Source organism: Danaus plexippus, chromosome 15 (assembly GCF_018135715.1).
Source record: "Danaus plexippus chromosome 15, MEX_DaPlex, whole genome shotgun sequence".
In the NCBI taxonomy this organism is placed as follows: Eukaryota; Metazoa; Arthropoda; class Insecta; order Lepidoptera; family Nymphalidae; genus Danaus; species Danaus plexippus.
Genome location: NC_083547.1, coordinates 7,711,233 through 7,728,752, shown reverse-complemented (window position 1 = coordinate 7,728,752; position 17,520 = coordinate 7,711,233). Strand labels below are relative to the sequence as shown.

General features: G+C 28.3%; 1 protein-coding gene across 1 annotated transcript; it reads right to left on the bottom strand.

Annotated features, from left to right (window-relative positions):
- Positions 1–7,971: 7,971 nt before the first annotated feature.
- Positions 7,972–16,402, bottom strand: LOC116766577 (uncharacterized). Its single transcript, XM_061522906.1, has 4 exons — positions 16,281–16,402; positions 15,989–16,123; positions 8,760–9,878; positions 7,972–8,271 (listed from the first exon to the last, which is right to left on the bottom strand). Exons 1-3 carry the CDS (start codon positions 16,354–16,356, stop codon positions 9,736–9,738), a joined length of 354 nt encoding a protein of 117 aa, XP_061378890.1. The 5' UTR covers positions 16,357–16,402; the 3' UTR covers positions 7,972–8,271; positions 8,760–9,735.
- Positions 16,403–17,520: the final 1,118 nt, after the last annotated feature.

Genomic DNA, 17,520 nt, shown 5'->3' with positions numbered 1-17,520 from the left:
TTCTGTACGATGTTCACGTTATGTTAGCTATGCGTAACACGCCTATATAAACACGTATTAGTTTACAGACGTTTCTTGTCGTTTGGTCAAAATATCCTTGGAACAAAGGGGTCATGTGGAGCTATAAGTAAGCGAGAACAAACAATGCCATGTAAACAATTCGGGATGACGGAATAATAAATCACTCTTTATATTTTCTTATGTGATTTCTTTGTTATGTTCATGTGCTACAACGTTTCTTGTATGAAATAAATAGATATATTTTATGTACATTTTAATTTATATATTGTGAATTATATTAATCGAAATGTGTTTTTATATTGGTCTTCAATTAGTGGTTACGGAGTTAGACGTTAGAACCCCGCAAAGCCAACTGTCGTTTCAAGCTGGGTGCGGTTATTTCAATTTTAGTCGGATTAGAACAATCTCCTATTAGTTTATCTTATCGTTAATGATAAAGATTATAATATTTGAAACATCCTGTTAACGTTAACCATATCTTTTGTGAATATTAATAGAAATTTCATATTCATGTTAATTTTATTTCATTTTTAATATTTCTATGCAATTTTAATTATAAAAAGTAAGACACAGTATTTACGTTCCAAGATAAAATTTTGCGTAGGTTACATAGTGGAAACTGAAAGATAATATGCCTATATTTTCATTTAAGCGAAACATCCACGAAGCGCATACCCTGGGAACCAGTTAAAAACAATAATTCCTATGGAATGGATTCAAAAACTTATTTTAGTTACGACAAACAATTATGATATATTGACGAATCGCAATTTATAGTTTAAGTGACATAACAATACTATTCAAGCATTCACTGTAATAATGTAGGTTTGTAAGTAAAGTAAGTTTTGATTACAAAGTCTGAATAATAGTTTGTAACAAAAATATATGTTTAAAATAAAAGTTGTTATAAGATTATTGAGGTATATATTAATGTGTGTTTATAATTTTAAAGGTATAAACTATGAATTGACGTAACTGAGGGGAGGACATTATTAAAAAATTAAAATGAATATTTTTAGTGAAACTTTAAGCATTAATAGTTATGATTTTGGTATGTATAAAATAAAATAAACATATTAAAAAAATATCACATTGATGTAACGCCATCTTGAATAATTTATTTCAAAATTAATTGACTCTCTCTCTAAAGTTTCTAGCAACAAAGTGTACAAACAAACGTCAGTTTTGTTTACGTAAACACTTCACAACGGAACAAACGTAATTGTGAGCGGTATACAGAACATGTAGAATAAGGTAAACTAAGATTAAATTAATGGATAGCGAATAAGCGACCCTGTTTGATGCGAGGCAGATTGAATTTGAGATAGTTTTATGAATTTAAAGTGCATTTTGTTAAAGTGTTTAACGGTTTAATAATATTCATGAATAATTTATTTTTAAAATTGTAAACAAATTTTTGTGTTATTCCTTCATCTAACTTATTACATTACTTGTTTTACCGTTATAATGAAAAGTTTTAAACTTTTTGTCAATATATGAGTATGTACAGACTTTTTCAATGAATGAATGTACCTATGCATAGATTTGAATTGCGTATAAAGTTGGTAGCAAAATGTTTTAGAGAAAAACGTTCCTGGTTATATGAACAAGTTGTTATGAAATTTCTGGTCATAATATGATTAGATAACATGGTTGCAAAAATTATTTTCATCTTGACTCAATTTCAGCGAGACGAGGGAGGAAGCTTTTTTACCCTTTTAGGGACGTTGTGACACCTGTGCTGCTTGAATTATGTAAATATTTTAATTTAGGTTCATAACCTGTTCACGTTTTGATATAAGATTTTTTTTTATGTTACATTGAAAGGCGGCTTCAACCTTTGATCCTTAATTAGTTATATGTTTTATCATAACTAATAGAAATGGAAATTTCTTTTAATTTTTGGTTTGATACGCTTATACTACGTTTTATTTTTAAGAGAGCTTCTCAAATAAATGAAGTTTTATTTCACTTCATCCATCCAATTACTCAAAAAAAGCGAGCAAACACCCTCTTAATTTAATGAAACTAAAATGTTTTTTAAAATAAAAAGTAAATATCAGTCAATCCCTCTGTCTTGCGAGATAAAAACTTTACTAACTTCTTAGGATAATTTGTGGAGAAAATAAAATGTCTTACAGTATTTACGTTATGCTGATAAAAAGTACATTTGTCCGAATCAAATATAATTAGAGTAATAATTTTATAACAGCACATAACTTACAGTTAAGAAACGCATTAAATAAACCTTGTTTTGTAGTTTAATTGGCAAAAAGTTTAGTAAAAAGTATTTTTAACTAGTATGTACTTTATTAAGGCAATTTTTACTTCACCCTTACCGCAAGCTTGCACTAACACATTACACATGGAGAGTTTCTAATTTTCATCAATAAAATTTAGCACTTTCTGGTATTAACCATGGTTAATGAATGCAAAACTGAAAATTCTCCGTTTGTACTGTAACGATGCAACCTTGTGATAATGATACTGGCTGTAAAAAGTCCAATAAACAATTAAAATATGTCCCTTAATAATATAAACTAAAATTGCATCAATACTTAAGCAAGCAAACTCAGATATTCCGAGACAATAATAAAACTGTATATTCGCTGAGAGGAATTCTATATATTTTTTAAAAGGGCCGGGATAGTCGATGAATTCGCGACAAAAGTGCCAATTTCAACGAATGCTGGATTGATTGACGTTTCGATAAATGGCGAATGCGTTCCAGAACCAAGCATCGACGATGGATATTTTTTTGTACAACTGCACTCGATATTGGTTAATGGCAGCAAAATTCTTTTTTTTTTGTGTATGTTTTCCGACTCTATGTATTTTATTACTAACAAGATTTAATTCGGTGTTCCGTTCGTCTGCTTGAAATCACTTTTTTATAATCAAAATCCAAATTTTAATAGAGTGAGACAAAGAGTATCCTGTGTATTCCTAAGTAAAAGTTGATTAATATACACTAGTGCACGGAATTCAGAATTAACCTGAGATTTGTAATATAAAAAGACTAGACCTCTGTAAAAGGTTGAATAAAACAAAAAAATATACATCAAAATATGTATTAATTTTTCTCGACAATGTACCGAAAAAACTGAAAAGTTACTGAATTAACATTCTGGCCTTCTTGACAGTAAAGCTTAAATGAATCTTAAAGTTGTCTTTATTAATATATAAAAACGAATAAAAAATATTCTGTAAACACCAAGAGGACATATAATATCGTCAGAATATAATGAAGTACTTCAAAATTCACATCAGGTACATCGCAGTTTACACATGATTCGCTGGCGTCGTGACAGACGATAGAATCACACGCATCACGCTCCGCGGAGATTTGCTTTTCTGTTACCGGGAAATTGCTTTTTGACCCTGTTTATAACTATATTTTAGTTACCACTGTCATAGGTTTGCTCACTTCGTTGATTGTTTAATAAAACCTATTTTTCACCGAAATGTAAATGTTGAAGCAAAATAAAAGTAAAAGATGAATATTCAAGAAAACAGATTTCATTCAATGAAAGGTTTTTTTTATATATATAAAGTTATCTTGTATATAATACAAGATCTTTTGACGTTATAAAACACGCACCCAAGAAGATTAAATGAGAGTACAGCCGATGCCTTTATACAGGAATGGCCTGATATATATAAAAAAAGTCTATTCTGTACGAGTAACATTGTAATAAATACACAAGAGTTTTGGTATTCACATGATTCAAGAGCGCCGTGACAAGCACTATCGCATACGTCACGCTCCAAAGAGTAAACGTGTTCATTTGATCTCTGAATTGAATATATCATTCCTCTTTTGTGAGTTTATTTTGTATTATATCAGCGGTTTTCATATTTTTATTATATGCAATTCCTTATACAATTTCTTTTGTCATTGTTTGATATTACAAGTATTTTATTATAATTCAGTAATGCACTGAGTGTACTTAGCCTCTTTTTTAAAGTGTGTGTTCATATTGAATATCAATCGAACAGGTTTATCGAATATTTTTTTGTTATATAGCATCTTTTTCAGTGAATGTTTGTCGCTGCAGTGTTGATAAAGCTATTTAAGCAGAGAAAATTAAAAGCATTTTCCACTTTTTCTCCTCATTCCGTATGTATTTAGTGAGGTTGGGTTCATAAGTTAATTGGCAATCAACTTTGAAAACGCACATATGTATAATTTAAAATTTATTGCAAGAACGAACCCAGTTGCCAGTTTTGATATATTCATTTAGCCAAAGTACACTTTCGTGCCAAAGAAATGTCAAGTGCATTAAAGATTAATATGTGGAAATGATAAAAAGGTTATGCAGGGAAAATTAATATGAACTGTGCCCTGCATACATATTTAAATATAGCATAAACATGCGAACATGCTTACCTGCATACAAACATAACTAAATATGAGTTGCGAGTTTGTAATCTAAACTAAAACATAAATTAAATAATGTCTGCTAAAAGTATGTCTTAAGAGAGGTAAGGCACAGTAGGACTTATCTCGCTCAAATTGGAGCTGAACGTTTTGCAAAGCATGTACCTTCTCGTATGTACAAAAGTCCACAGCGAAATGACGCTACTTTTGACGTTTTAGTGGTGATCTACGTTGGTGATAATGGCCATTTGTAGGCGTAAGTAAGCAGTGTGGTCTCATCTATCAGAGACCCGATGAAATTTTTGTGACGGGTTGCCAAGTGGACGAGTTCCAGAATCTAGCAATGAAATAATCTCAATTCTGTGAATCTAAACTTCCAGCTGGTGAACGAATCTTAGAAGCTTAGCGGTACTGAAGTGGACACAACTGCCACACCGAAAGGTGGTACACCGAGCCAGTTTACTTTCAAGTGCCAAAAACCAGTTAAATTTAAAGATAAAAAAATCATAATTGCTTTCTTTTTCACATTTAATTATTAAAATTTCTTGGTGTTTGCATGCATATTAAACAGAATGTTTGCTAGTGCCAACTTGATTATTTAGAACACGGGGACCTGATTTTCACTCCATAACGGCTACATGAAATCAATCCTGTTGTTTGAGAATCTCGAAATGATAACTGTTATAATCATTGAATAATCTCAGTCCGCGGAGAGGGTAATTTGGGAGAATATCAATAAACATCACTAAGTCTGTCTTGGTACTTGGTTCGGTGACTACGCGTTTAGATCCACTCATGAATTTGTTCAAACTTATGGATTCTTACAGCTGGTTAATTCGTCAAAAAAAATTTCAGACATTGAGTATCGTAAAAGATGACTGTTGGATGTGAAAACTTCACGCCCATACTGATATCTCGGATAAAGTCATGTCAAGGTAATGTCAACATTAACCTGACCACTGGCTAGTATTTTTTTTCACTCATTGTTTCTCCTATATTCTAAAGATATGTTGTTTATAATAGCAGTTATTCTAATGCGGATGATAATATCGGGGTCTTCATATCTAAGGTTTGAAGCAAAATTTCATCACGTCGTGGAAGAAAGTTGTGAAAAAATTGGCTCAAAAAACCGAAGTACTCTCTCTGGGGTCTAAGATTGGTGTCAGTCTAACTTGGTCCATTTAACTGAAGGAATAAACGAAATTGCGTATTTGCTTCTAAGAAAACCCTATATATTATGCTTTCATAGTGTCAGAAACTTTCTCCGTTATCTCTTCTTGAATTTAGTACCTGGGTATTGATACTAACAGTAACATTTAATAATATCATATATCATCATTAAGACAATATGCTTATTTGCCATCGAAGTGACGTTCTAACAAAAATTAAAGAAACGTATAAATTTAATACAGTGAAATATCAATACAATACATTTATAAAAAAATATATATTGTGTATAAAATAAGAAATATTTACCTGATAATGAGATCTAAGATTTTCGCGAGTATTCATTTAAATGAAACTAGTATTATTCGGATTTACTACGCGGATTTTATTATTTAAAACTACATAATCCCGACGTTTCGGTTACTTTGCAGCAACCGTGATCACGGGCAGACGAGGTGTGAATGTCTGTCAGTTGGTCCTTGTTATTATATAAATAAAATATAATAATAACAAATTATATAAATATAATAACAAGGACCAACTGACAGACATTCACACCTCGTCTGCCCGTGATCACGGTTGCTGCAAAGTAACCGAAACGTCGGGATTATGTAGTTTTAAATAATAAAATCAGCGTCGTAAATCCGAATAATACTAGTTTAATTTATTTACCTGATAATAAAGAAACAGTTAAAAAAACGAAAAAAATATACGAAAAGATGCCTTAAGATCGCAGCCGTACAGTTTTTATTGTAACGTCATCCATTTCATTAAAAAAAATGTAAAATAATGGTCTTGTTAGAACTCAACAACTGTTCAAATAATCTTAGGACTCGATATTGAAATACCGTTTTAATTTTCCGTCAAAAAATAATAAATTTCCGTACCATCTGCTTGTAACAGCCTGGGTATTCTTTTGAGGATCAAAAGTTTTGAAGTTAAATAATTATATGAAATATGATAACCCTTTCTTAAAAATACAGGCTTATACTTACAGGCTTTTTAGGGAATAATTTAAAAGAGTAATTTATAAATTTAATGTAAAAGAAATTTTGTTTTAGATCCTATTGTTAGAAATATTAAAAATGTTATACTTATTTAAAAAATGCATATGTAAAAAGAAAACAGATTTTAATAAAATTATAACGTAGCCTTAATTAAGTTTTTTTTAATAAGTTTGTAATATTATAATTAGCTAAAGTTTTGTCTACAAATACAACTAAATATTTTTTCAACTATCAAGCATTCCTACAGTAAATAAAATATAAAAATATCAAAGATGGCGGTAATGCCTGTGATGGGCGGCACGCCAACTGCTTTTAACCGCGCTCCATTTTATACGTTTCACAGATTAAAAAACTGACAGGTGAGTCAACGGAATATATAATAATATATATAGTCTGTGATCACATGTGTTGTTTATATAAATTCTTTTTATTTATATTGTGTTTGAACAAAAGCAAAATCAAACTATTGATCTTATTTAGTTCATTTCCAATATTTTCTTATCTTCAGATATATAATGTTGTTCAATGCTTCTGTGATTTTGTATATTAGAATTAATAGTGAGTAACTAATCATGTTAGATATTTATATCTATATAATTGATTGACACAGTTTGACCCTTAATTTTTTAAGTCTGTTCTTTATGTTTCTAATATAATATATACTATATAATTTACTTACTTGTAAAAATCTGTCTTTGGAAGTGTTTATAATTAAAGTATGAATAATATTTTTTTTACAGAGAGGTTTCTCATTACAAATGTACAGTTGAAGTAATGAGTTCTGGAATCTTTTTTGCCTCGTTACCCGTAGAGCAGTACAGTAGAAAAATATTATAACAGAAAATGGAATTTCATAACTATCATTTCCGAGCGGTAAAAATATTTAAAAAAAATTTAACGTCACGAAAAACTATAAAACTTAAAACAATGTAGGCGGAACAAAGTGAATAAATAAATATATACTTCGGTTTAATAAAGCTATTCGAATCTTAGATTAATCTTCTATGGGTGTATACACATATTATAATGATAATTTTTGTTTATATATTGAAATTGAAAATGTATTTATTTCGAAACGTAAATATTTTTTGTCGAATTTTTAATACCTCCAAGTTATTTTGCTTTCCATACATATGAATATTCTATATTCAATTAACTATTAAATTATCAAGATAGTTTTTCTCATAATAAAAGAGATAAAGTAAGCTGTGCGGGTGTTACATAAAATATTGAATGTGATTTAATATTAACTATAAATGTATATAAATTGTGTAGCAGTTGTTCCAAATTATGACAATTTCTCTTATATAAAAATAAAACTCTGTGTAAATAATTTATTTAAGCACGAATAAAGGATAGGATAGAATGGTTACCCTTAAAAGTGAAAGACGGAAAAAACGTTGTCTTTTTATTGAAATACGGTACTATTAAGGTAAAAAATCATGAAATATTTGCGAAATAAATTATAAGACGGTTTTTAAATGTATAGGCCATGTTGGTTTTTATGTTTTTCGCAAACATTCTTTGATTTTACGAATTAGACATCATCGCATTTGCATTCATTATTGACACATGCACCTCTGGTATATTCGAGTCGTTGGCAAATACAGTTGCAGATGTCGGGTTCACAGTAATCGCGTTTTAATCTTTGATGTACTGGTCCAGAGTTGATAGATTCCACTGAAAATAAGGTTCCTGTGAAGTACATTTATTATATATTTTTTTCAAATAAATAATCGTGATTTAATAGATTTTATGTTACTTAAATGGCAGATGGAAAACTTGATGTTAAATGATCACTCCTGCGGAATGTATTGTCATTATCTGTAATCTGCCAGACAGTCCATATGTCGGACCTTTTTGATGTAGTAGCCACCGACACAGTATTTAGAAGACCCTGTGTTGTAACCTTCATTGAAATCCTCGGAGGGAAATCGTTACTTATCATTCTTGATGAACAAAATATATCATAAAAAGCAAAATACTTTTGCTATGAAATGCAATGTGACATGATGATTTAAGTTTATTTTAAATATATATATGTACATTACATATGCTAGTATCGTAAGTAGGTAAGTTCCTAGTCCAAAATATATCTTCCAAATAATTAACTATAAGATAGTCACAAGAGGCGCCTAGTTAAGAAAATATCATTTCAAAATTATACATATATTGTGGTATACCTGTAGGTACTGCGGCTTGTTTTGTAAAAGACCCAAACAACAATAAAACTGTTAAAATAAGAATAGAATTCTTCATTGTAATTTTTTTTACATATAACAATATTCTTTTATAATTATTATTTAAAATTTTACTTTATGCTTATACAACTTATTTACTGACTGTCAGGGAAACAACTGATTTGTTGTATATAAAGATAAGAGCAATGTTTATAGAAAAACGTGTTACGCGTAATTGAGAATCAGACAGATAACCTCAGTGACAATTGTACAATAATATTTATAATAATCAAGCACGACTATAATCAACACGACTATACTCTTAAGTGGTATACTTATATTATATATTTTTAGACAGTAAACTGTCAAAATAGAGCTTTGCAAAACGATTGTTTTTCGCCTATATCAGTGTGTTCAAATTAAGAATTATATTATATATATAAAAACATAAATTGAAAAATACTTGACAACATATGTTGGTTTTGTTTGAAGGAAATGACTATCTTAATATTTTGCTTCAATAATTTATTTGATTGTTATTTTTCAAAGTTAAAACGACTATTATGATTATTCAAATACATACGTTTATATTGGAAATGTGACAAAACTATCGTCTGTTTGTGTTGTGGACTATTAGTAGAGTGATCGATAGACTGTAGCTTAAGTTATATCTGATTTAACTATTCAATATTTTTAAATCTCCTTAATTTCACATTTTGGTTGTTATTGAGATTGAGATAATTATATATAGGTACAATATTTTTTTGTTTGCATATACCAACGACGCAACAAGAAATCTTTTTATGTAAAAAAAATGAAGTCAGTCACAATTTTTTTGTTTCAGCTTTTGAGTAACTAAATAATTATTCAGATATTTTCATCTTACTGAATTTAAGCTATAAAGTCCTAAAACAAGACATATATGTTGCTTAAAGATTTTATATTTTACATAGATTATTGGAAATTTTACATTATCATTTCAAAAGTTGTCACATTTGCATTTATTTCTAACACAGGCGCCTCCGGGAAATTTTAATCGCCGGCAAAGGCTGTGGCAGGCGTTGAAATCACAGTCCTCGCGTTTCATTCTCTCATGTCCCAGCTCAAAGTCGAGGGCTTCCCCTAAAAATAGATTTATTTAATACGGGTAACGTTATAGTTATGTACATTTTATATACATTTGAAACAAATCACCTTAAGATTTTACATTAACATAATGTAATTATGACATAACGCAGACATTAATCACTATATTCGTGATGAGATTCGTGATACAGAATTTTTGTATAGTTTACAAAATAAAATATCAAATAAATACATAGAAAAAAACATTGCTATTTTTAGTATAACATATAGATGTATGTGTTTACCAGTCGCTGCCGCAGCTTCTGTGGTCAAGGTTACGAAAACCAAGAAAAATGCAAATATTATTAAAAATTTCTTCATTTCGAATATAAACGTCTGCGATTCTACAAAGATAATGATGTACTAATGAATCTGTCACTTTGAGATCTTTTATACAGTTTTTTAACGTAAACATCAATTAAATTTCATCACTGAATCGTGCCAGGAAAGTACCGGGCTGTACATTAAGATAAGATAAATGTTTTTAGGTTAATAATGTTAGCATTTATAATTTCTCGTATTATAAAAATAAATTGTTTATCCCCGTGATATAAATTGCAACGTTTATACACATGATGTTTCAATTAAATGTACGGTCATTATCTTATAGTTATTATAGGAATAGTTGGATATAAGAAGTGAAAATTTTGTTCAAGCCTTTGTTATGGTGTAATGTTTATTTAAAATTAAACCTTAAGCAAAACTAAGTAGAAAATATGAGGTCCTTTGTCTTTAGGAGTATACTTGTGAAAACAATCTTAATAAATTTTAATTTCAATGGTAAATGTGTATATATTTTTAGAGATATTTCATTATTCTAGAGAAGGTACCTACCTCTATAATTAAAGTCAATATTGGAACAGATGAATTGAACTTTTTAATTATAAATATGACATTTTTCTTAATTCATTTTGAACCACATTATATGAATATTAAATAGGAAAAATGTTGTCTTCAGTTAGATTACATTTATCGAATAGATGTTATTAAGAATTTCAATACATATAGATGTCATCCGACGCAACTGTATGGGTTTTGCAAATTTACATATATTTTGCATGTGGTTGACTCTATTGTCGATACGGTTTGCAGTTCTGGTAACATATAGCCGGTAAATTTTAGTATCAAACATGCTTTGGACTTCACAAATATTTTATGAGAATAAATCATGTTATTTGTTTTGTTTTGTAATATATTAATATTGTAGAAGTTATATAGGTACCTGCTACTGGGACCAGATAAACAATGAAACTTACTTAGACGTATATTATAAAAAAATTACATAACTAAGACCTATGATCTGAGACTACGGTGTACGTAAGACTACATAAGAGCCCCCATGTTAGTAGAGGGATGTCATCAAATTTCTTCTGTGGTATCAGGAATCTCCTGCTTTAAACGGCCACGTGTTCGTTTCCCCGAGTTAGCAACGACACTCGTTTTATGGTATTTTATCCATACAGCAGTGACGTCACAACTATCATCGTTAAATTTTCGATATTTGTCGCTTCCGTAACATACTCGTACATACATTTTTTAACAAATTTAATGTAAGTTTCTGAGGCGAATTCACTTTGAAATCTTTTTTAAATGTTGCTTTCATATTCTCCATAAAATGATGTCTTTTCATAAATTTAAATCTTATTTTACCTCAAATGATCATAAAAATTTAAAAATATCATATAGACTTTATCTTGTTTATCTCGTAGTAAATTCCTTTACCTTTGGCTACAGAATTGAGTTATAAATACATTTTCTACCCTTTCAACATTTCTTTAATCCTTTGCTTTTATTTATAAAAATGACATTTTCATGTTTAAATATTCGTTTTCATTAATTTTTCTCATTACCACAAATGTAGAAATATTAAGTTTTTTGATGGCATGTTTTAAATAATTTCAAACAAAAATAACCTTCATGAAATATAAGATTAGTTCTTTCTTTTTTGTTATATCTTAAAAACAACCTTTAGAATTATAGGCAAACTAAAAAGGGTAAAATCTAAGTGGATGTGAAAAAAAAAATTATAAGTAGAGATTTTTTTTTATTCAAAGTAAAGACGTGTATAGATGTTTATAAAAGTCAGCTGTGTATTAATCTATTATCGTGGGAAAGGCATAGTGAAATAAAGAAGAAAAAAAAGAGCAATTACATCTAAATCAGGTAAAAGGCAGGTTAAGAAATGTATGTTTGTTTTATAAACTTTACAGTTACAAATATTACAACTATTCACCGTTAAAATTGTTTACGATTGCCTATTTTGTCCAAAACATTGGTCATTAAGAAATGAATGGGTTTGCCATCAAGTATTATTCAATACAAACAGAATTTATCGCATTGCAGTGAAAGCAAATTACGTTGATGCATATTCAATACCATTCCTATATATTTTAATTAATCAGTAACATTATTAGCTATGTATTAAGTATCCTAGTTAATGTATAGGTATTAAGGTATGACATTTGTATCTAGAATTTGGGATTTGGACAATAATTGAAAGTTATTCCTATGAGAAGACAAAACTAATTATATCAACATGATTTTCGATGTTTTAAAAAAAAAATTGCCTATATAGATTAATTTCAAAAGATTTTATTTTAGAAAAACTAACTTGTTTTATTAAAAAAGTGTTATAATGGATTGTTCTATTCACAAAAATACTGAAAATTGTCTCTTTATCATATTTTATGTTTGACAAAGATAAAACAAAAGTATTTCATATTAATAATTTTTCTATGCTTTTTTCCGCAGCATAGAGATGGACAAAGGAATTCGTACGTTCATTCGAAATAAGTAAAATATATAGATATAGAAAATTCCTTTAATTTGAAAAAAGAACATGTTGTGAGATATTAATAATCGGTAAACTTCTTTATTTACATAATTCAAACTATAAAAATATTTATATAAAAACTTTAGAAATAAAAGTCTATATTTTCTTAAGCTGAGATTAGACAAGATCTCTGTAAAACATGATCAGTACTTTAAATTCCCAAATGTTGTTTTTCTTATTATAAGTACATTAAATAACAAAGGAAAAAACTGTGACAGCTACGTAGAAAAACCGTATACAAAATTAATTCATTGACAAACCGTTAGTCGCTGTCAGAAGCAAATCCTTTGATCTCGTCTCACATTTTTTTGGACTTTGTTTGTTTTTTAACGACTAAAAACCGACATGCAAATTTTTAAAAACAGGCTTTTTATTTCGCTTAGTTTTCAAACTCTATCAGAATTTGTTACGTAAAATACAATACAAGTTACTTATACCTTACGAGTAATTTTATTTTTATATATTAATATAATTTTAATAAAATATTAGTAATTTTGTATATAACTATAATTAAAGTATGTTAAAATTAATTAAAAAGTATTCTTATACAACATACAAAAATTTGACAAAAATTAAAAATTATCACACTTGCATCTGTTGTTTATACAAACGCCTCCAGGAAATTTAAGACGCCTGCAAAAACGGTGACAGGCGTTCAGGTTGCAATTCCCACGCCTTAATGATTCAAACATGGAACCATCCGTAGAAACATCTAGAAATAAAATATTTATATCTTTATTTATGTATTTGTATAATCGGAAATTTTAGTTTAATATGTTTCAGTAGAAGCGACTATAAAACGTTGATAGAGTTTTTAAATCAAACAATACAATTTTATTAAATTGAAAGTTACTTAGATCAATGTTTACCTGAAGGCACTACCGCTGCAGTGGTTAAAACCACAAAGGCCAAGAAAATTGTAAAAATCAAATAGAGGTTCTTCATTGTTGTTATTGGCTTGTCTATTTACTGATGTGTTTACTGTGTGAATCCTAACGTTTTATATATAAATATCCTTTTATACAATTTAGAGCTGTTTTAGACTTGAGTAATTCATTATCAGTTCCCATTGCAGTTTATTGAAGGTGAAGAACCGTAGCAGCAGTTAATTATATATGTATAAGTATATATATATTAGATAGATATGTGGAAAAAAGAATAATTATACAATGATCAGTATCAATGTATTTGTATATGACTAGATTGTTCAATAAAAAGAAACACAAGACATCAAAGACGCCACGAAGTCAATAACATTTGCATAAAATGATAAGAAATGTGTGGTTTATTTATGAGTATTAATTTAATGAGGTATGACAATGTTGATACAAAACATATAAATTAAGACTTGTTTATCTAAACAACATGTGACTATTGAATTGCTTTTTAGAAACTAAAATTTTACTTAATATTACTATGTTATCCTTGAATGTATTGATGTTTTTCATTCTTAGAATAGAGGTTGATGCAAACAAAAGGAATTTTGTGTTCGTTAGTTTTGTTTTAGGTATTAGTCTATGTTGTCTTTTTAATAGCATGTGATATTACTTTGGGTATGATGCCTTCTAATAAGTCTGAAATGTTATCAGCTAATTGACTGACTGGATATTGTATATGCGGTGGATTGACCGGATGGTTCTAATTTCATTTTACTTGATGAGTGTGAAATTGCGAAATCTTTAATAAACTCTTCACATACAAACTAATAATATTTTCACGTACTAAATCGTGTAACATCCTTTTACTTAGTTGTATGATATAGTTATTTCTTTTTCTATTTTATAAAATCATATTATTCCTACATAATATCGGGATTTGTTCAACCTTTGTTTATTGTAGTTAATACTCCTTTAAGTATTTAAAAAGATTTGTTTTGACTTTCTAGAGGACCGTGTGTTTTTCAAAACTGTGGTGTTTGCTACGAATATTATAATTGTGTTGAAGATATAAACTAAAGTTTAAAGAAAGTATTAAAACATATTTTTGTTTAGTTTTTGGTAAAGACAAGTCTAAAACAAAGAAATATATTTATTAATTTTCTACAACTTTTATTGCAGCAGGATGGAACCTTGGAATACTGTTGGCTTTTGATCAAATAAATATTTAACAAATGCTATCTTTATTTAATTGTTGACTTTTGCCTTAAAAGAAATAACACAAGTTTACTTGAGCTTCTAGCATTGAAATTTATGAGTAGAAATGCGATCAGAACTATCATATAAAATCTAAATATATATTTAAAAAATATAAATAATCATGTATAAATCTTGGAAATGTAAACTACACTTCTCATTGTCATCCAGAAATAAAAATCCAGGAATATATAGAATAAAAGCCAGACACGTAAAGTAAAAAACTTTATTAAAAAACAAAAAAGAAAATTTAAAAAATGGTTTATTGTCACAAAAAACTCTATCATAAACAACAAATATATTTTGAAGACACGTTATAAAATTAACAATACATGAATGATGGCTGAAAATAAAACTTTATTATAAATAAAAAGTAGTTGTTTAGTATTTTAAGTAATTATCAGAATTACAAACACATAAAAAAAAATATGTTAAAATTGTGGAGATTTTTTTAAATTAATACCAACCCTTTACTCATATTTTTATTTAAACTACGCTATGTTATTGTTAGTGCCATGTAACACGGCAAAAGATATTTTTCTTATTCAAGCGCAAATCCCAGTTTTTGCATAATGATAAAAATGTCTCTTATTGACAAAAAATAGAAAGTTTTAAGATACTTACAAAAAACTTATTTGTTTTATTGTACCGACAAGTATCCAGTTTATTTTACTCTGTTCTCAAACATTTTGTTAAGAACTCAATGAAATTTTATTTAGAATAACAATTATTTGTAGAAAAAAAAATAAGACTTTTGTTAAAATTGTTGTCGTTTAAAACTTTGAATTTGAACGTAGCGTACTGTTTGTTGAAGCTTTAAATATATTTAAAATTGTTAAAAAATTCACTTATAGGTATTTTTAAGTGTTCCTCAAAAACATCAGAAGGTATACAAATTAATTCATTGATAAACCGTCAGTCGCTGTCAGGAGTAAATCTTTTGATCTCGTCTCATTTTTTTTGGACTTGGTTAGTTTTTAACGAACAAAAACCACATGCGAATGACTAAATAATAACTTTTTATTAGTTTCATTAAAAATATTACATATAACATTATATTATCAATTTATTACAGTCATAGCGTCTTCGACCTCAATTTATAATGAATCTTATATAAAAGCAATAGTTTGACAATAATTAAAAATTATCACACTTGCATCTGTTGTTTATACAAACACCTCCAGGAAATTTAAGACGCCTGCAAAAACGGTGACAGGCGTTCAGGTTGCAATTCCCACGCCTTAATGATTCAAACATGGAACCATCCGTAGAAACATCTAGAAATAAAATGTTTATATCTTTATTTATGTATTTGTATAATCTGAAATTTTAGTTAAATATGTTTCAGTAGAAGCGACTATAAAACTTTGATAGAGTTTTTAAATCAAACAATACAATTTTATTAAATTGAAAGATACTTAGATCAATGTTTACCTGAAGGCACTACCGCTGCAGTGGTTAAAACCACAAAGGCCAAGAAAATTGTAAAAACCAAATAGAAGTTCTTCATTGTTGTTGTTGGCTTGTCTATTTACTGATGTGGTTACTGTGTGAATCCTAACGTTTTATCTATAAATATCCTTTTATATTAATGAGAGTTATTTTTCTCTTGAGTAATTCGTTAGTAACATTATCAGTTTCTTTTGAAACTTGTTGAAGGTGAATAACCTCGGGTACAGGAAGTGATATTCAATGATAAGATAATGGCTTTCTGCTCTTTAGCAATAATTGCAAAATGGAAAGAATAAATGTATTGTATCAATAAACACAATCATAGATGGTCCGATAAAAAGGAATTATAGCAAATAATATTTTACCTATCAAAGTGTCAAGAAATTTTTACTTATAGAATTAATTAATATTCTCCCTTGGCATATATCTGATGCTCTCAGGGAATCCTTAACAAGTAAATCTATTCATTATATAGTAGATCATCATAGATAATTTAGGAATACACTCATTACATTTTTCTACAGCTAAACACTGCTACGGACATAAATTAAAGAAGCAATAATATATACATGGCTAAAAGTAATTTAAATTTAATATCCACTGAAAAATAAAAAAAATATGACAAATAAACGTTACATTTAAAATGACGTATATCACTTATTACGTCAATTAAATATTCAGGTTTGTTTTGAAGCTGATCATATAAATGAAACGTTTCGAACGACCAATGTAAATGATTTCATAATTAAGCAATATTATATGGAAGAATTTTATAAAACGTGGATGTTATGTATAGTAAACGCTAACAAGTATACATTAACCAATATTTACTGCCGGACTTCTGAAACTCATTTAAACCTGTGTAGTTAAGAATAAATATAAATTAGTGTTTTAAATTATTTTTTATTAATTTATTCAGCATTGAAAATTTAAGTGATTAAAATTGTGTACACATATTTTAATAAACTAGTTTAGAAGAGGGCGAATTATGAAACATGTCAGAAAGTCAATGACATTTACACGCTGTGATAAAATGTATGGGTCCTTTTTAGAGTTATTTTTACAAGATGTGACTAAGTAGATACAATAAATATTTACATTTCTTTATCTACATACCATAATTCTGTTAGCAATCACAAAAAAAAAAATCCTTAAAAACAAGACTTAATAAATATATATAAGTGTATAGTAACGGCAGTTCTCATTAATTTGAATATGTCAC